Source organism: Xyrauchen texanus, chromosome 1 (assembly GCF_025860055.1).
Source record: "Xyrauchen texanus isolate HMW12.3.18 chromosome 1, RBS_HiC_50CHRs, whole genome shotgun sequence".
Taxonomy (NCBI): Eukaryota; Metazoa; Chordata; class Actinopteri; order Cypriniformes; family Catostomidae; genus Xyrauchen; species Xyrauchen texanus.
In genome coordinates this window covers 30,138,750-30,160,807 of record NC_068276.1, presented here as the reverse complement: position 1 = coordinate 30,160,807, position 22,058 = coordinate 30,138,750, and the positions used below count along the sequence as shown (strand labels likewise).

At 39.0% G+C, this 22,058-nt stretch overlaps 1 protein-coding gene across 1 annotated transcript in view; it reads left to right on the top strand.

Moving 5' to 3' along the window:
- Positions 1 to 22,058, top strand: part of LOC127619315 (integrin alpha-11-like) — a 112,276-nt gene that overhangs the window by 8,494 nt on the left and 81,724 nt on the right. Inside the window, exons 3-7 of the mRNA XM_052092226.1 lie at positions 18,674 to 18,786; positions 20,566 to 20,657; positions 21,157 to 21,271; positions 21,615 to 21,742; positions 21,824 to 21,972. Of these exons, the coding sequence (XP_051948186.1) occupies positions 18,674 to 18,786; positions 20,566 to 20,657; positions 21,157 to 21,271; positions 21,615 to 21,742; positions 21,824 to 21,972 (597 nt within the window). The remainder of the gene's footprint in view (positions 1 to 18,673; positions 18,787 to 20,565; positions 20,658 to 21,156; positions 21,272 to 21,614; positions 21,743 to 21,823; positions 21,973 to 22,058) is intronic.

Sequence of the window (22,058 nt, the reverse complement as noted above, 5' to 3'; positions counted from 1 at the left end):
CAGTATAACAATGTACAACAATATGACAATGCACAAAATAACAATATAACTGTGCAGAATAACAATATACAGAATGAAAATGTAACACTGTACAGAATAACAACACAATTTGCATGTTATACAATACACATTACACAATATACAAACTAAACGGTTAGAGGAAATTGCACTGAATTAAGTACAGTATACATAGTATACATAACGTGCAGTTATGTGTGGCATATACTATTGTGTTGTCGTTAATTCTCAGATGTGTGTGAAGGGGTAGGTATTAATAATAATATTTGTTTTATATACAGGTGTATATATATATATATATATATATATATATATATATATACTCACCTAAAGGATTATTAGGAACACCTGTTCAATTTCTCATTAATGCAATTAACTAATCAACCAATCACATGGCAGTTGCTTCAATGCATTTAGGGGTGTGGTCCTGGTCAAGACAATCTCCTGAACTCCAAACTGAATGTCAGAATGGGAAAGAAAGGTGATTTAAGCAATTTTGAGCGTGGCATGGTTGTTGGTGCCAGATGGGCCGGTCTGAGTATTTCACAATCTGCTCAGTTACTGGGATTTTCACGCACAACCATTTCTAGGGTTTACAAAGAATGGTGTGAAAAGGGAAAAACATCCAGTATGTGGCAGTCCTGTGGGCGAAAATGCCTTGTTGATGCTAGAGGTCAGAGGAGAATGGGCCGACTGATTCAAGCTGATAGAAGAGCAACTTTGCCTGAAATAACCACTCTTTACAACCGAGGTATGCAGCAAAGCATTTGTGAAGCCACAACAAACACAACCTTGAGGTGCTACAACTGCAGAAGACCCCACCGGGTACCACTCATCTCCACTACAAATAGGAAAAAGAGGCTACAATTTGCAAGAGCTCACCAAAATTGGACAATTGAAGACTGGAAAAATGTTGCCTGGTCTGATGAGTCTCGATTTCTGTTGAGACATTCAGATGGTAGAGTCAGAATTTGGCGTAAACAGAATGAGAACATGGATCCATCATGCCTTGTTACCACTGTGCAGGCTGGTGGTGGTGGTGTAATGGTGTGGGGGATGTTTTCTTGGCACACTTTAGGCCCCTTAGTGCCAATTGGGCATCGTTTAAATGCCACGGCCTACCTGAGCATTGTTTCTGACCATGTCCATCCCTTTATGGCCACCATGTACCCATCCTCTGATGGCTACTTCCAGCAGGATAATGCACCATGTCACAAAGCTTGAATCACTTCAAATTGGTTTCTTGAACATGACAATGAGTTCACTGTACTAAAATGGCCCCCACAGTCACCAGATCTCAACCCAATAGAGCATCTTTGGGATGTCGTGGAACGGGAGCTTCGTGCCCTGGATGTGCATCCCACAAATCTCCATCAACTGCAAGATGCTATCCTATCAATATGGGCCAACATTTCTAAAGAATGCTTTCAGCACCTTGTTGAATCAATGCCATGTAGTATTAAGGCAGTTCTGAAGGCGAAAGGGGGTCAAACACAGTATTAGTATGGTGTTCCTAATAATCCTTTAGGTGAGTGTATATATATATATATATATATATATATATATATATATATATATATATATATATATAAATAAATATTCAGATAATTAAAATGCATCCATCCATCCATCCATCGTCAACCGCTTATCCTGTGTACAAGGTCGCGGGGGGCTGGAGCCTATCCCAGCTAACATTGGGCGAAAGGCGGGGGACACGTATGCAAATTAAACGTATGCAAATTAAAATGCATTACATTCTTAATCATTGATAAGACAATACAAAAAGCGGCTTTAGAATACAATGTATTGTTTACTACTGTATTATTGATCATAAGTCAATCATTGGCATACAGTTCACAGCAATCCATTTCACAGAATTTGTCAATCAGTTTGAGATTTATTATGAGGGCTCATTTAAGAACCCGTCAATTTATACCTGCGTCAAACATTTCTTTTTATTAATGCTTACAAAACTTTTACATCTAGAGCCAAGAGGTATATTAAAACAAACAACAAAAAGGAAAATAAATAAATAAACAGTTTAATAAAAATATAAAATTGTTTACATATTTAAATAACTTTACAGCTTTCTTGTTACTCAAATTGGAAATTGTTCTTAGGTATTGCTGACCCTCTGAATTAAAAATGAAATCTAATGATTTATAACCACCATACTTACATTTATGAATACTAAACTTTGACAACAAAAGCAGAAAATTAATCAAATAATATTCCTTATGAAGAGACATGTCATAGCTAAAAAATGAATAAAACATTTTCAAAACAAAGTTGAAAGCTGGGAATAATATGATCTGTAACAATCTTGCAGAAATGTTTCCTCCTACAGACCACAAAATGTACAGAATATATCGACATCACAATTAAATCTCACTACAAGAAAATAATTAGTGGGGTAGTACTTAAAAATAAGTTTGAAGGAAATTTCTTAGATTTTATTCGTGATTAAATATTTATGGGTAATTTTCAAATTTTGCACCATCTCAATCCAGCATCAGACATGCTTGTGTAGCGTCTCGGGTGCGTTGCATCATAAACATAAAATGTTTAGGTCACTGTTTCAAGTTAAATATAGTTTAATACTCAATCTTGAAACACATCTTGAGATCCCTTAGTTCGCATTTGCGCTCCTTCAAGTGTTTTGAACGCAAGACCGTAACGCATGTTTGTGTTGTTCTGCCTACTGAATGTTTTCTTCACTGTATAAACTGTGCGTTGCTCATACAGCTGAAATTTCACTTACTGCCCTCTGAAGTAAACAGGTGGTATTACAAGCTTGCATTTCTCAGGAATCTTCCTTATTATGGTTCAGGGGAGCATTGAGATTAAATGCATACATTTTTTAAAGCGTTATTTTTTGTAAAATTAATCGCAGTGATTGCAAAACGAATCGTGTTAAATCTACTTTAAATATCAAAAAATTATATATATATATATAATGCACTTCTATGCACACATTACAGAATCTGTGTAGACCTGTTGTCATCAGAGGCGGACCGGAAACATCTCCCACTCCACGTGATCAAAATAGTCCTTTAGCATAGAATCCAATTGGTCCGACCATTACTGGATTGTTCTGGACCCCTGCCAACATCCAGGTCTCTGTGTGGCAGTTAATGCAGCAGTCTCACGTCTCTCATTGGAAAGGGGCTGGCTAACGTGGCATCTCAGTCTGACGAGGATGCTGGCTCACCTTCCCCTTTTCCGCTTTCAAGGTCACAACCAGGTGGTACAGACGAAGGGCTCCGATCTTGTTTTTAAACACAGCATCAGCGTTGAGGAACTCAAAGTCTGGTTTTCGATGAGCGACATATGAAACTGTGTTATGTTAATCTGTCATAGGCAATAAAACAGATGACATCCAGACTAACAAACTCAAGATTAAGTGACAATTAAACAAAAAACTGCAGTGTTGGGTTGGAGCCTGCAACACAGCAGACATACTCGGTGCCATCTTGGACAAGCATGCATTCTCGAGCATTTTCGTGCAAGGATGCGCTATGTCTAGGCGCAAGTAGGTAATTTATATTTGAAATATATTTGACATGCTCCTTTTACACTCATGGGACTTGTGGTTCTCATCATGATATGTAGTCTCTTTTAAATTATAGAGAATGAAGTATCATAAATAATTTTGATCAACAGACACACAAATCATGTCTTTATTAACAGTGATTGTAATGGCCTCCCAAGTAAGGCTGGATTTTTGCACACACTTCACGTCTATAGTACTGGTAGATTATTTATTTTTTTATATAAAATTCATTCAATTGATTGAAAACATGAAAAAAATTACCAAAATATCTCTAAATTCAAATTACACTTTAAACAAAATGAAAATATGATCAAAATAATGCAGTGGTAAAACATTTGTATATAACCACCTTCCCAAAACCAAACATTTTACACTCCCCAACTTCTTCCACCAGCCCATAATTGCGCTTAGAATAGAGGTACTTCTCAAACGTCTCAGCGCAATGACTTATTTCTCAGGAAAATAACAAATTGCACTTTGCGCCACTTCATTTACATACAAAACACCCTCAGTTTATGTGCATACACCCACAGATAGCGCAAACACTCCCACCCAAGGCCAATTGCGCTAGCATGAAAATTGTGCTTAGAATTAGCTCACTCACAAAAATCGGATGAGACAAAGTGCATGTTCATTGTGCATAGCGCTTTGCTTAGAGCGGTCACAAAAATATAGCCCATGCAGTGATACGGTTTTCATCACAAGTAAATTTAGATCTCTTGGAAAAGGAAATCCACCAATGTTGCCTTTAGGGGGGTTATGGGAGTTGGAAGGAGTTTAATGATGAAGGGGGTATGTCTGCTGAAATCCTGCCCAGAGATGTGTGTATCACTTTGACTATGTGAGAGAAAGCAAAGAAAAAGGCTAAAGTAGCATAGCCAAGAATGCCAGAGAATCTCATCTGTTCCTCTTTGTAATGAGGATAATTTTTTTTTCCAATTGTGCCTAAGATGAAAATAGAATTTTCTATCCAACATTCTTTAGATAATGACTAAATAGCTGAATCTATCGTTTAAATGTGAGGGTGGTTGTCAGTTAGCTGTACTGATATGGGGTGATATCAACAAAGCTTTCTCAAGTGAGTGGCTACCATACAGACCCCCTTTCTCTCTCTGCCCCATTCTCACTCATCTGGAAAACATTAACAGGCCAAAGTAAATTTTCAGCGTGGCATGTGTCTGGCTTGGCTCATGTTATTATGTGGGTGTGTTTGCATGTCCCTTTTATCATATTCTGGTTTTCTTTGGGAGTTGCGTGTTGTGAAAGAGTGATTCACAAACAGCTCTAATGCAGCATAGAGTACACAAAATCCCATTGACTCAGATAAAGAGGCACATACTGTATACAGTACATAAAGAAAAGAGATATTGATTAAAAGGCCATTTAACTGTCACATACATACTCAGTATCATTACAGGTGTCTTTTTAACCTGATGACTCTAGGCAATAGGAGAGGAAAAGGGTTTGCACAGGAATTAGCTCTAGACAGTAGCTACTCATCATCATATGGTAAGGCTACCTCAGATCAGATGAATAGGGGAAATGTTTGGACAATAAGACACTGCTGGCTATTTTCTAGTGCATGTGTGTACGGGTTAGCTCTTGCACATTTCAACTCAGGAAAAGTCTTGATTAGTACAGTCAAAGTTGTATGTTTTGTCCGGGACAAGTAATGGAGTCAAAGCTGTGTCTTAATTTTCTCACAACCCTCATTCTTTGAGTGTGGAGAAACATACAGTTCATCACATGTCAAGTTATTTGTCTTGTAGTTTGCTGTTCTGCAAAGAATACCAACTATTTTCAATAAGTGGCTGAAGTTTTTTGACATATGCTTGACTGGGGGTCAGTGAAGACTGAAATCCTATGCGAGGAAAACAGCTCATGATGATTTACATACAAACACACACACACACACATACACAAATCAGTCTGTACTTTTCCCCAATTAAAATACTTTCATTCCTAAAGAACTGTTTAGTAATTTTGAAACATAGGTATAAAATCATGCACACTCTCATGAAATGAAGACACCAGTCATACCAGTAACCTTATAAAAGATGTTTTATTCTACATGGAGATGGTCCCCTCGTGGAGGCTGCCATGCTATGATCACACGACCAGCCCAATACAACTCACTTTTCTCTGCCCTGTTATTTCACATTTGGATTATATTAATCATGGCTGACTGTGAACAGTGAATTTCAACAATGACACTGATAACTAAAAAGTATTGTGTTGCAATGATGGTGCATCCAAGCCTCTAGGTGTTTGGGTGAGTTCCCTTCCGAGGGAACTCGCACTGCGTCGTTGAAAACGACTCTTTGGGGAACGCTCCTTAGCGTGCGCCTCTGAATTATGAATGAAACTATTCCAATCTTGATTGGTGTTGCGTCATGACGTAACATGTGACGGCATAACCGGATGCATAAAAGTGACGCCGGCACACAAACACATTAGCTTTCGCTCTTCAGCAAGCGCTCTATGTGTATTGTTTGTCTTATTTGGTGTTGTTTGTCTGATTTAAAAATATTATGGCCACCCAACAGTTCATGAAGTGCGTGCACCCCTGCCCTCGTTTCATTACGGGTAGGGACACGCACGCTTTATGTGTGAATTGTTTGGGAGCGCAGCACGCACAGGCAGCTCTCGAGGGATCTGCCTGTGAAAGTTGTGAAGCACTACCAAGCATGAGAGTGCTGCGCTCCCGGTTGGCGTGCTTTGATGATCACGGTCAGGCTCGCGTTCCCCACGGATCTGGTCCCGCGTCTGTTGAGGCAGCGCGGCGGTTGAGATCATGGAGTTCGCAGCGGGATCTTGCAGATGAGAATGAGACTGCTGCGGCACTTTCTCATTCTTCGTTTGAGGATCCCGAGCCCACTGTGAGTGGTGCAGAAGCCCGCATCGCGGCTTCTTCTGCCCACGATCAGGTCCCAATGCTTGAGCTCTCTGCTTCCGAGGAAGTGGATATGCTCAGCATTGATGCGGACGACCGTGAGTCAAGCACGCCAGTTTTCGGCCAAGCTTATGAGGAGCTGATTGAGGTTGTGACGCGTGCCGTGGCCAGACTTGATATCAGCTGGCCACAGAATGAGCAGGAAACGCAAGTTGAAAGACAAATTAGACGAGCGTTTCCTGCGGCACAGATCACAACCTCAGCGCCGGGGTTTGCCGTTTTTCCCCGATCTCCAAAAAAATATATAAATCTCGAGATCGTGGGGTAAACCGCATTCGTCCCGTGTCTCCAGCCCCAGTGTGGTGATTACAGACGATGTTTTGGGGGCACAGGATATGGGCTAAAACCCCGGCGCTGCCTAGTAAGCCCTGCAGGGATACATCTGCTTTAATAAGTAGGGCTTACATGGCGGCAGGTCGGGCTGGTTCTTGCCTGCACTCAATGGCTATTGGCCGCTCTATGGCAGCTATGGTGGTCACAGAGAGGCATCTGTGGCTGAATTTATCGGGGATAAAGGAAAAGGTTAGATCTTTTCTGCTTGATGCTTCCCCCGTAAGGTAAGTCTAAATCGAGTAGGGCAAGCAGATCAGCCCCAGTCATCAGTCAGCTCCTTGCACCACAGAGTTCCCCCCCCGCTGCAGAGCAACCGAGGTTGTTCTCGCAGCGGCGTCCTCAGGGAATCGGTGTCGGTTTCCCACCGTCTCTGACGCTTCGGGCCACATCAATTTCCAGCGAACGCACACCGTGCCGTTCGTGTCAAAAAAAAAAAATTAAAAATTAAAAAAAAAAAAAAAGTATCCATTGTGGTCACAAGAACCGTATCGACTAAATCCTGCCGGTCTCTCGCTTCAGGAAGTCGAGAACAGTGCTCGGGAAACACCCGAGACCAGCCTCGAGAGGCTGGTTCCCTTAGTAGTAGCTTCGGGAAGGAGGTCCTACCAAGGTGGTAGAACCTCGGAGGGCTGTCCCCGGCGGGACAGCCCTCCTGCCATTGTGTATATAAATCACACTGATCTGTGAGGCAGCCGGTTGGGCTACCCCGCACACTTTCATCAGGTTTTCTGCACCTCCCTAGTACGCCTGGCGCACGTGTGCTCTCGTCCTAGCTGAGTGCCTGAGTTCAGTTTCACTCTAGGGCAGGCCTTTTTCGGCGCGTGGCCTAGTGGGCATTCGTTCCCCAAAGAGTCGTTTTCAACGACGCAGTGCGAGTTCCCTCGGAACGAGAACGAGGGAACGAGACACTACGTCGTCCTGCCATGCCCCTCAATGCCTGAGAGCGGCTTGCTTCATCGCTAGGCTAATGTGTTTGTGTGCCGGCGTCACTTTTATGCATCCGGTTATGCCGTCACATGTTACGTCATGACGCAACACCAATCAAGATTGGAATAGTTTCATTCATAATTCAGAGGCGCACGCTAAGGAGCGTTCCCCAAAGAGTCGTTTTCAACGACGCAGTGTCTCGTTCCCTTCTCAGGGAACAAGGGTTATAGTCATAACCCGAGACGTTTAAGGTGAACATAAACAAAAAGTGCATCAAGAGTGCACCTTAACAGTAAATAAACATGATGGAATCATTCAGTCATTTGTCTCTTTCTTTCTTTTTGATTCTGACTGTGTTTTCAATGGAATTCTAGCATACTTCTTAATGCATATTATACAATGTGTCTGCTGTATACTGCCATACTATTCTTAAAAAAACAGTATATGAAGCAGTATGCTGTAATAACAATAAATGTTTCAAAGAACAGAATGTGTCATTGATGTCACATGACCTCATTATGTTGCACATTTAATTAAGCTAGTTAAATAATGAAGAAATATCTAGCATTTACAATCCGATTTTTTAATTCTTAAACTTTTTATGTCCAATCAAATGATAAGTTAAGAGATTTGTTATACATTCCTGGTTGATATTATATCATGTTAATTTATCACTCTAGAAAAGGAAGCTTGTGTCGAACAAATTGCATTGTTGGATACCATACGGTGTGCTCTGCTGTATAAGGCACATTTTGTAAACATTATTCCCTGCATACAGACAAATGCATAGTATAAACAGTAAACATACACTGTTTAAATGTAAGTCTGTAGTGGTATGATAGCATACTATTCCTCTTTGTCTCTTATAACTTTTCTTATATATCTCTTGGTCTCTTTCTCTGGAGTGTAATGAAGTTCCCAACGTTCATCACAGCAGCATTCAGTGGAAAGATCCTTCTGCAAGTTTCAGAGGAACAGAAAGGGTTTTAGTGGTAAGGGGAAATTAGGGAAAGGGGTTGGCAACACACATATTATAAGCTGTAGTTACTGAAACCAAGAAGTCCATGGACTTAAGGGGAGAATATTGTCATAGCACTCTCTTATATTTCTCTCAGAGTCTTAACATTTTGTAGAAATATGCATTATATTTCAGGTCAGTTCAACAGGGCAAAATGGAACACTTTCAGTATACAATATGTGTTTCAAGACACAGAAATTGTCCTTCATATTTTGGAGTCTCAGCAGCACCATATTTAATAGCAGATACATAATAACAGGCTAGCAACTTTGAAATTATCATGTAACCATAAGTTCCATAAATTTGTGTTAAGCTTATTTTGCAAAAGGATAGTCCATATTGTTTGCATTTTCGGTGTCATTCGTCTTCCAAATTACTTTTCCTATTTATGTGAGTTTTCAGAAATCAATTCAGTTAATTTCAGTTATGTTTTATGCATTTTACATAAACACATACAAACAATCACATACACACATGCAATTTGCAAACAACCACACAAACTTGTAGGTACATGTGCTGACGCATTCATACTGCAAGAAAGTTATATATTGACATTTTTTATTCAATTTGCTGACTTCTTGTCATGTTGTTGTCATTTTGTCATGTTTAGTCAGTATTAAAGTACACTATGTGCAAAAAGTATATGGGTTCCTCCTTCCATTTACTGAGTTTGGTTACTTTATTAATTCCAGTGAAGACAAATCTCAATGCCACAAGAAGAACTTGACTGAACTGCACAAAGTCCAGACCTGAACCCCATCACTGTAAAAAATATTTTGACGTTTATTTGTATCAAGGTGCTTTTTGACAAGTTGACAACTAAATTTTCCAGCCAACTTTACATATTAAGTTGCGATTCTATTAACTTGCACTTAAAGAGGTCATGACATGAGGAATAAAGTTTCCTTGATCTTTTGATATAAGTTGTAATTGTACTTTAAAAAATGTCAGAACTCAAAACTTCTTCCTCATTGCAAAAAGAGCATTTGTTGAAACCAAGCTGCCAAATGACTCATTCTCTACTATATCCACATTGTGATGTGAGGAATTGTGAGTTTAACTTTGTTTTATCAAGTCAAGTCATGTCAAGTCAAGTCTAGCCAAGTCTACCAAGTTCATGTCTTATACCAAGAAGGATTTACCTTTAAACCACATAGAAGGTTGTTTCCCAATCAGTAAAACAACTCTCCCTTGGCAGTTTTTACAGCTTTTGTGACAAAAATCTTTTTGTATACTCCTTCATAAAGCTAGTTAAACTAAGAAGTCACTTTTGGAAGGTTAACCCCTTCCTGACCTGCATGAAAGAGTGTTCCCTCTTGGCAAACACCTTTTGTTAAACACCTTAAAGTTGATTGTGTGATTTGTCTGGCGGTACTTTTTATACTGGTATGATGTACCATGCAACTGTCAGCAGCATTTTGTTAAGGAAGCACGATGTTGTTACAGAGTGTGAGACGTCTCAGACTTTCTTGCCCCATCCCAGTCCCAGCTCTCCATTCGAGCCACTGGAAACAGAAGAATTGTGCACTCTCTCATAAAGACAGCATTACTATTGCTTGCTTGAGCATTTAAAATTAATTTACATTGAGTGTACATGCCAGCTTAGGCTATCGAGTCAGCTCTTTATATTCTTTGGAGGCCGGTCCAAAGGCGGAGCAGTCTGTAAACAGAGGTCTCACTGGGTCATTGATGCTATTAAATTAGCATACGCAAATGCCTGGTGACACAGATTTTGTATACTCCCCATAGCGGTTAATTACAACAGGAATGACTGTTAAGGCTTTGCTCTTAAACCACATAGAAGGTTGTTTCCCGATTTACAACTTAAATGCCTTTCCCTGCTGAATGAACACCTCTGTCTGGGTTGTTAAGCATAGCAAGTGTTAATATTGCTTGAGTGGCATAAATCTTTTTGTAAACTACCCACAAGGCTAGTTACACTATGAAGTCACTTTTGAAGGTTAACCTGTTCTTTGCCTGCACAAAAGAGTGTTCCCGCTTGGCTAACACTTCTTGTTATGCAATTTGCCCAACTTCAGGTTGGCTGGGAATTTTTTTTACTCTCTCCACATGGTGGAAGAGGTCAATTCTATCTCAAGCCATGCAGCACTCTGGTATCTGCAGGAAAGTTGGTCTCTAAAAATATATTTTAACTGCCTCAGAGAAAGGTAAGGCAGTTATCACATTGGTTTTTATCCTTTATTACTCTAACTGCTTCCCCACATGGCAAAGCAAATTACTGAGATTATTTAATCTAATGAATTTTCTCCCTAGATACCATATGGGAAGATTTAATTCTTCCTGCAGTTGGTTTATGGTGACCCTGCTGGCAGCCGCTGTTATAACCATGATCAAATGTCTGTGAATACAATCCTCCCTCCGAACAGTTCATCATCTCACCTGATGTCAGTGGACTATGGACTATGGCAGTGTCACTGTGGTGTCACTCACTGTCCCTGAATCTTCCCCTCTCATGTTTGGAAGTGGGCTTTTTGTAGCAAGCGCAGCCAAATCAGTATTGTTGCATTGTGGTATATGGACCCCTACAATCGATCATCAATGTATGTCGAGTGAGCAAATTGAAAGGGAACATCTAGGTTTCTATTGTAACCCCAATTCCCTGAAAGGAGGGAATGAGACGTTATCTAGCCTTGCCACAATATTGATTACTGCTGAAATGTTTAGAGATCCTCTCAGCTCTTTAGTCAAATGTCCTGAGGAGGTTGTCTTCCAATCCGCTTAATACTGTATAAGCTCTTTGAGCATGGAAGGCGGCACTTCGAAAGAAAATGTAAAAAAGTCCCTAGACAAAGGTAATGTGGTAGGAGCCGTATTTATCGACCTTACAAAAGCATTCGATACGGTCAGTCATAGTTTGCTTTTATCCAAAATGTTAAATTTTAATTTTTCAAATGAGGCAGTGTTGTGGTTTACATCTTATCTCCACTCTAGAGTGCAGTGTGTTAAAGTTGATCAAAAGGTATCTGCACTTTCAAACATAAAAATGGGCATTCCACAGGGCTCTATACTTGGCCCTTTGCTGTTTAGTCTCTTTATAAATGACTTACCTCTGCACTGCTCAGGTGCCAGATGTCAGCTCTATGCGGATGATGCAGTTCTTTATGTACCCGCCAAGTCACCTGAGCAGGCTGCAGCCGTACTGTCTACTAGTATGTCTGACATTCAACAGTGGCTCATTCAAAATCAGTTAGTTTTAAATTTCTCAAAAACAGTTTCCATGTGTTTTTCCATTAAAATAATAGATATAAAAGGAAGATTTAATATTAAATTACAAAATAAAGAAATTCATCCAGTTGCAGAATTTAAATATTTAGGTTTAGTTTTAGATCCTCAACTTAAATTTGAAAAACATATAAAGAAAATCTTAAAAACATTACAAAGTAATCTTTTAAACTAATTAGAAGCTACATACCAAGTCAGGCAGCCCTGCTGTACATGCATGCTATGATATTTTCTCATATATCATATTGCATGACAACATGGGCACAAGCCGCTCCCACTGCAATAAAACGCATAGGTTCTTTATGTAATCGAGCAATAAAACTTTTGGATAAAAAACCATTACGATATCATCATTGCAGAATCTTTAAGAAATATAATTTAATGAATTTTGATAGCTTTAGCAATTTTTCCTTTCTTAAACTAATTTATATGTGCATTAATCATTTAGCACCTGAGCCACTAAGTACATTTATTGAGAGGCAGGACAACATCCGAGTCACTAGGAGCTCCACAAATCATGACTGTAAAATAGCATACTGCAGGACCAGCTTTGGACAGATGACCTTCTCTGTGAATAGTTCTAAACTCTGGAACTCATTACCTTTTGAAATCAAGACTGTGCCTGACTTTAAGATGTTCACTTCCAGGCTTAAAAACTGGTTAAAAATAAACCAAAAGTGTACTCATTTTTAATTATTATAAAAGTTGTACATGATATGTATGTATGTTTATATTATTATTATTATTATTATTATTATTTTTTTTTTTTTTTTTATTTAAGTAGTTAATCATGTACATTTTATTGTGTATAAAAGCCCTTCCAGGGACAGGAGTTGAAAATTAGCTATAGCTATAAACTTTATGTGCAACACATTAGTGACATGCTTGGTTTTGACACTATGTTTGTTTGCATTGTCCCTGTCAAATAAAATTTAAATAAATAAAATATCTGCCAATGAGCTTGATCGGGGCCCTCAGGAGCAAACCATAATGTTGATCATCAATGTCTCGTTCCCTCCTTTCAGGGAACCAGAGTTACAATAGTAACTTAGATGGTTTTCGATGAAGTGGCTATGAGTTATGCTTAAATGGCATCATAAATTAATACAATTTTTACTCTGTTTATAGCCTGCCACTGCCAGTTCAGTGAATTGCATCTTTAATGCTTAGAGGCATGACTGCAAATATAATACATTACAATACCTTACTACATACAGAGATGCAATTATGTAACAGACATGGATACTTCAAAAACATTTACAATGCAATCAGTTAGAGAAATAATGCTAGTTTGGTATAGGTGAAGATTTCCCAGTGTAACATGTAGATGATTAATCTTAAATCAATTTCCTCTTGGCAGCAATAGGCTTTTCTCTGGGTGGCCATAGGTGAGAGATTCACATCCACAGTATTATCTATAGGATGGACATAAATACAAAAAGGCAGGTGCACCCACACTAACATAAACACATGACAAATAAACAGAGACTTTTTATATTTCAGAAGTTGCTGTTTAAATTCTTCTCAGAGTTTTGACCTTTGTTTGGTCTGTGAATGCTGAATTCCACATTCAGCAGGAGGTTCTTCAACTTTAGACTCAAATTCATCTGAAATATGGCCCAGACGCCCACATAGGTGGTAACAGGAAAATGCAACTATCTCTGTATGGCTCAACATCTTTGCACACAAAGCATTAATGATAGGTGAAACTGAAAATCTCAATAAAAATTGTATTAAAAAAATATACATTTACTTCACAGGTATTTACATGGTTAGTTCTACAGTTTATTTCAATTATATGTTATTTGCTTTTCCATCATTGAAGGATCCCACAATGCAACAAAATATGGTAATTTTTACTTTTTATAGTTATTTATTATGTTATGATTGAAAATGACCAATGTCTGATCAAAAGAGAAGAACAGATATGTTCAATTTCTTGATAAAGTCACAAGTTTTCAAAACAGGATGTATGGTATCTTGTCAATCAATAATTCACTTCATAGGGTAAGGAGGACAGAACATACTTTCATAAACCTCAGCACCACAATACCATAAGCAAAGTCTTTCCACAGTTTTCAAATGTAGAAAACATTCGAGCATTAAAGACTGTGCCTTTAATATATATATATATTTTTTTTCCCAAAGGTCATAGACTGCTAATACAGGATTTTGTGAGAGATTGAAAATGTAAAAGTTGAGTATTAGTAAGACTATTTCATTCAGTGCTATTAGCCTTTTTGTAGCCCTGCCGCAGAGAGAGAAAAATCTGGATCATAATGAGTCTGAGTCTGATTGATCTAACAGCTCACTGTGTCATTGTCCTGGAAGCTTGTCTAGACCATTAAATCATTACAACAAAAGTCTCCATTCTCATTTGCATCTCTTTTTCTTTTTCATTGCTTTTCCCTTTTTTATTTAAGTAGCTGTGTCCCAAGCTGAACTGTCTAAAGTGCAATGCAAGAAGCAGCTATAACACCAGTAATAATCACAATATTTTTTGCAATAAAAAATGCACTCAGTTTGAGCTCTTTCTGGGAAAATTATATACAGATACTTTTGAAAATGTTTAAATTAACTTAATGCTTAAGCTTATTGCTTAGACCAATGTCAAACAGAGAGAGCTTTTGCTTATCAAAATATTTTAACAGACATTTATGTCATTTCTACGGAGCCCCCGAAGTGACCTGTGCAAAAAAAAAAAAACTAAGAAACAAAAATCTAAGAAACTATCGCGTGCGCACGAGATACTTTCGCGTGCGCACGCGTTACAGTTTCCGGTGTGTGTATAGCTCTTTTCCGATTGCGTCATTGCCATCATTCATTTACTCAAAGATACTGAGAGCATGGATGCGCATGAATTTATAGAGATATATTTTAAACTTGGCCTTCAATACAAAGACATTACTGTCTATGACATTTGTAATACTGTCATGGCTGAGACACGCTTTGATCTTCCAAAGGACACTAATCAAGTAATAGACTTGTACTTGCATTTAACACTAGAACTACCGGAATTCTATAACTACTAGAATGGCCATAGCGGTCATTCTGACCGTTCATACTAGACTGTACCAAATGTCATATTTACATTCGAAACTTCTGTTGAGGTTTTAGAATGAAGCTTCTAATGTCTGTCGTCATATTTTATGGCGTCATCACCATAAAAAATGTATTGAATAAAATAGAATAATATGGATCAAATGGAGCGCCATGCGAACGCAGATAGTCCTACATAATACGATCTTTTTTTTAATATATAACAGTGCTAGACTATACAAATACATAGGCCTATATATATATTATATATTAGCAGCTAGACTGCCCCGGAAGGTGCGTGCCTCACTTTGTGTACAGCAAGTTTTTTCACTGGAATCAAATCCATGAATAAATGAATCTGTTATATTAATAATAAACACCAGGACACGAAATTTTAATTCTAATGAATGTGAAAATGTATTAGTTCATCGACAACCACAGAACTTGCTATTGTAGCTAATTACAGATACAAATTTGATTATTTATATAAATTATTCTCTTTGTAAAATAAAAACAAATCAATACAATAGCTTATAAAAACATCACCAAAGTGTATTTCAATGCATAGTAAAAACCTTAGACATGTATGAAACACATATAGGCCTAACCCAAAATGGCCAAAGCGGTTAATAAAGAATGTGAACATTTATTTAACAAGATTTAGAAAGCAATATTTGTTTTACTGTGAGAAAAAATATCATGCTGTAAAACTATAATGAAAATAATATGCTGTAAAATCATTATGAACGAATTCTCCTAAAAGTGGCTCACTTGAACAAAAAAGGGGGCCCCCTTTTAGGAGAATAATTTAATATAAATAATCAAATTTGTATCTGTAATCAGCTACAATAGCAAGTTCTGTGGTTGTCGATGAACTAATACATTTTCACATTCATTAGAATAAAAATTTCGTGTCCTGGTGTTTATTATTAATATAACAGATTCATTTATTCATGGATATCGATTCCAGTGGTGGCTGCATAGGATTGTTTCCAATTTCCAATAAATCCAGAGCGTTGTAAAGTCCAAAAGTCAACATGTTTTGAAAAAGGATAGATGTAATAATTTCCAAAATTCACAACATGTTTTTATCTAACGAAATTTTCCGCCTCAATCCATGTTTGTTGGCGTTTAGACTTTCAAAACCATTTTCACTGTGGTGAAAAAACTTGCTGTACACAAAGTGAGGCACGCACCTTCCGGGGCAGTCTAGCTGCTAATATATAATATATATAGGCCTATGTATTTGTATAGTCTAGCACTATTATATATTACAAAAAAAGATCGTATTATGTAGGACTATCTGCATTCGCTTGGCGCTCCATTTGATCCATATTATTCTATTTTATTCAATACATTTTTTAGGGTGATGACGCCATAAAATATGACTACAGACATTAGAAGCTTCATTCTAAAACCTCAACAGAAGTTTCGAATGTAAATATGACATTTGGTACAGTCTAGTATGAACGGTCAGAATGACCGCTATGGCCATTCTAGTAGTTATAGAATTCCGATAGTTCTAGTGTTAAATGCACGTACAAGTCTATTGCTTGATTAGTGTCCTTTGGAAGATAAAAGCGTCTCTCAGCCATGACAGTATTACAAATGTCATAGACAGTAATGTCTTTGTATTGAAGGCCAAGTTTAAAATATATCTCTATAAATTCATGCGCATCCATGCTCTCAGTATCTTTGAGTAAATGAATGATGGCAATGACGCAATCGGAAAAGAGCTATACACACACCGGAAACTGTAACGCGTGCGCACGCGAAACGTTTCTCGTGCGCACGCGATAATTTCTCGTGCTCTCGCGAAAGTCTCTTAGATTTTTTTTTGCACAGGTCACTTCGGGGGCTCCGTACATTTCATATTTATGTGATTGTAAAGTCATGACACTGAATTTACCCATTGCCATTAACTAGTAGAACATCAAGAAACTCAAAGCTTCTTGTTATATTTAATTCCCTAATTCCACTGCAAATAGCCTGTTGGTATCTTACAAGTTTTATAATGGTAATGTGTAAAATCTATTTGTCAGGAAAGTGAGATCTAGATTTTGTGTGAATGTTTCAACAATGAAGCTGGCCAAACAGAGAAATATTTTCAAGTCAAGGGGCCCATGATGTTGACCCTTGACCTGTTGTAGAACACTGATGAAGGTCTGGATATGTAATAAACGAGTATCAGATATCGCTCCTCTGAATCGCACTATCCCTCAGTGGGTATTGTTCCTGTGTAAAGCATTAACCTTTACCACCTGTCAGAATCAGCTTTAGATCTGGTGATTATTGGCGTGTGTGAGATCCAAGTGATGAAAAAAATTTTTTCAGTTTAGCAGGATGTGATGGTGCCTGTTAAATATCTTTTAGTGTCTCATTTAACAGAAATATTACAGAATACGTTATATACAGTATACGCTTGAAACAGAGACCTCAAGATTTAGAAGCCAAGGCTCAAAATAATTGAACCCAGCTTGCTCTAAAAGAATGAGTTAATAATAGAACCTACTGTTTAAGATCAGTTAGTATTACAGTACTTTGAGCTGTGAACTATCACTAAGTTACAATACGTGAAAGCTAGTGCACTGCTCTTGAGAAAGTGCAGCATTTTGCAAGAGAACCACTCTTTAAAAAAGCAGACAAATAAAGTATAGATCATAAAATACTGTAGCTGTATCATTTTGCAGGGAATGGTCATTTGTTTCCCGTGCTCAATGTAGTTTTACTGACACAATTTGAGTTTGATGCAATGATACTACCTCGTGTCTGTGGTACCATTTAAAAAAAAGAGCTTGTCATGAAACAAATTATATAATCCTGAAGTACATTTAAGACCTGGCCTAGCACTTGCATGAAAATGTGGAGAAAAGTAGGTTTTCTCTTTCCCTTGAGACCATGGACAGCATGAAAGAATTCTATCTCTTGCATAAACATTTGAAAGTACACATGGTGCTGTGTTTCAGGATCCCTGGTATTCTAGTGATCTGTGACTAGTTAAATGAGTTCTCTACTATGGCTACTTAGTGAAGACTTTGCTTTTAAAAGCTGCATGCTTCCGAAAGACATGAGAATTTCTGGCTGCTCCCTACTGTGCAGGCTGCTACTGCACCCGAATGATGTGTGTGTCCCTGATTGCTCTCTACAGCAGCAGTATTACATTTAAAGCATGCCATCATTAATGGAGCAATGTGTTTAGTTAGTCTGAGCCATAGGATACATGTGCACATATTTCAACACATACACAAACAGTTCTTAGCAGAGCCCCACATACCTAGTTACACTGCCTGCTTCCATTGATACATTACCTTAGACATCAACATTCAACTTAGCCTGTTAAAACATTGCTTTGCCAATAGATTCCACTCATCTGCCATCTCTTGTTGATTCACTTCCTCTGATTTAATTTAAATGTTTTCAGAGGGAGCTTAAATCAACAGACTTCTGACTGTTGTATTACTCATAGGGAAGTGGATTTGTTGCTTATTGCACCTGTTTTGTGCTTATATATTTTACTAGATTTCTGGCTGACAAATGTGGTAAGATATCAAAGTTAGTATTTATAAGTTTGTATTGTGTATGTTTCTAGGTTACTGGTAGGAGCCCCACTGGAAACTAATGGGCAGCATCAGACAGGAGACGTGTACAAATGTCCCTTAAGCAGAAGATCTGGAGGGCCCAGCTGCACCAAACTCAATCTTGGTATAGTGACTCTGGATTCTAATTACTAGAAGAATAAATAGCATAATTACTTTTGTAAATGCACTTTTAAATGAGCTGTTATTATTTACTAGCTGTGACAGGGCAGAGGGCGGGGCCGGTTTACACACCCGTTTCCTTATCAGGCTAATCAAGCCTCCGAGAGGGATAAGGACTGACTGCGGACAGTGGTGCGACAGAGAGAGAATGTTTACGGGCAGCTCTCCGTCCTATGTGTGTGTTTGTGTCTTTTGGTTTCAGTTTTACATTAAAATATTATTTATATTTTCAAGCCGGTTCTCGCCTCCTCCTTTCCCCTGAAGCCCCTTTACACTTGTGCCGAAGACCCAGGAAGGAGGAGGGATATGCCGTAGTGGAGTTCTCACCGCTACCATCCACCCCAACGAAGCAGCCGCGGCCATCTTCCAAGGGATGGAGGAGCTTGGCCGCTTGGAAGCGGAGGAATTGGTCGCCGACCGCGAGGAGAGAAGTGGTTCCTAGCCGACCGCCTTGAGCGGTCAGGGCCGCTGCCAGGGGCAGAGGAAACCCCTACCAGCCGCTGAAATGCAGCGGGGTCTGAGACCGCCGACCGCCTGGAGCGGGAGAACCGCTGCTGGGGCGGGGGAGACCCATTCTGTTCCCCGAGAACACGGCGAGGCGTTCCGTCCGCCAGGGGCTGGAGGACTGCCTACGATCCACCCGGGGAGGCACGGCTCTCGTCCACTAGAGGGTGGAGGAGTGGGCGAGAACCAAGCTACAGTGTATCGGAGAACCGGCGAGTATGTTTTTTTTTTTCTTTCTCTCTCTCTCTCCCACTGCCACTCCGTGTTGGCCTTTTCCCTCTCTTTTAAATTTGACAGTGTTTTTTGTTGGGGGGGTGCTGCACTGTTACAGGGAGTACCCCCCTATTTTTCATTATTGTTTCCCTCCCCCTGTCCCCTCCCAGATTCAGGAAGGTGGGGATGACCTGCCGGCAGATAGGACATAAGGCACGCCCTCCCCAAGGGAAGGGGGGGGGGGTGTATGTCATGCCGGGGGATCCCCGGCCTGAGAGAACGAGGGAGGAATGTGACAGGGCAGAGGGCGGGTCCGGGTCGTGATTTTACACACCTGGTCCCTTATCAGGCTAATAAAGCCTTCGAGAGGGATAAGGGCCGACTGCAGACAGTGGTACGACAGAGAGAGAATATTTACGGGCAGCTGTCCATCCTATGTGTGTGTTTGTGTCTTTTGGTTTATTTCTTTAATAAACTATTATTTATATTGTCAAGCCAGTTCTCGCCTCCTCCTTTCCATTGTTCCCTTTACACTAGCATCAAACAATTACTTTATAAAGCTTAAATAATCACTTAAATAAGGCTCAGAATTGTGGTTTGGGGAAAGTGTTACCACATGCCTTGTGAAAAGCAAAGGGGGGCACCACATTCATTCATTTAAAAGCTCTCCTGATCTTAATGGAATTTACATGTACACATCTGGGTTTTACAGCAAATCGAATGTAGCGTCTGTGTTCTTTATGGTGTGTACATACAGCCACTATGACAGTTTCGATAATGCATTGCAGTGTATAAATGCAAACATTTAACATATGTACATTGCAGATAACGCTAGGGATGTCTAGACAGGATTAAAAAATATGTTTATGATTAGAGGAAGTCCCTGTGTAAAGTGCATATGCCACATATGGACTGTGGTCACAGTTAGTTCTAAAAAGGTTCAGATTACTGCCTTTTTGTCTGTTTTGCTCACATGTTTGTAATTCCATCAATTTTTTCCCTTAAGGAAGGATCTCCTTGACAAATGTCTCTGAGCGTAAGGATAAGATGAGACTTGGAATGACCCTTTCATCTAACCCTAAAGATAACAGCTTTGTGGTGAGTTAGAAAAAATATGATTTTATGTTTGGCTGTCTAGTTAGAGTTTGTAACGCACATCTAGTGTAATTTTTATCAAAGTGCTTCATCTAGCACTTTGACATTTAAACATAACATATTAATATTGTTAAGTTGTGGCAGGGTGGAGGGCTGGGCCAGGTCATGATTCTACACACCCGGTCCCTTATCAGGCTAATCAAGCCTTCGAGAGGGATAAAGCCCGACTGCGGAATATGGTGCAGGATATAGAGATTGTTTACGGACATGTCCGTCATGTGTGTGTGTTTTTGTCTTTTGTTTAAGTTATTCATTAAAATATTATTTATATTGACAAGCTGGTTCTCGCCTCCTCCTTTCCATTGAACTGAGTTACATAAGTGTTTATCACAATTAACACCTTTGGAAAGCTAAAAAATGTTTTTTCAATGATCTCACTATCCCACCAATCAGTGAGTAATTTATTAATGGTGTGCTTAGTTTTATTTGTGATCTATCACAGGCTTGTGGTCCCCTTTGGTCATACGAATGTGGCAGCTCATACTACAGCACTGGAATTTGCTCCAGAGTCAATGCCAGCTTCAAATTTTCCCGGACAATTGCTCCTGCTTTCCAAAGTAAGCATAATGCACCTGCTTACTGTACAACTTGATTTAACTAGGACAGATTTCTGTACTGATGTTTTTGTTATAATTTTCCACATTCCATTTTTACTGTGGATTTTATTTTTATGCTGAATTTGGCCCCAATGTTGTCTGGATCTGTCAAAGGCAATAAAAGGTGAAATTAATCTTTTTAAAAAGAAAATGGTCTTGACTGCTCATAAATAAAAGAGCAAAGACATTCAACCATTGTTTTGGTGTGAGAATCACAGACCTTGTTTTGGATGGATCCCTACAATTTGCTTCTGAATAGAACAATTCTAATTCTGAGTCATTAAACAATAATTTTCTCTATCAGGGTGTGAGACATACATGGACATAGTGATAGTCCTGGATGGTTCAAATTCAATATACCCCTGGAATGAAGTCCAAGATTTCCTTATAAACATCCTCCGCAAGTTTTACGTTGGGCCAGGACAGATTCAGGTGTGTTTAACTTTCTGAAAAATATCTTCATATTTGTCATGTGAAGAGGATGATGTCATTGTCACATTTTAAATTATGCAGGTTGGAGTGGTGCAGTATGGAGAAAAAGTGGTGACTGAGTTTAATCTGAACGACTTCCGCTCTGTGGAGGACGTGGTCAAAGCAGCCCGTAAGATAGGCCAGCGAGGAGGGGAAGAAACCAACACTGCATTGGGAATCAGTGTTGCACGGTACAACATACACATTTATGCACACGTAACAGAAAATGACCATTTGACTGTACATTATGCCACTTATAACATGCCTACTTATTTAA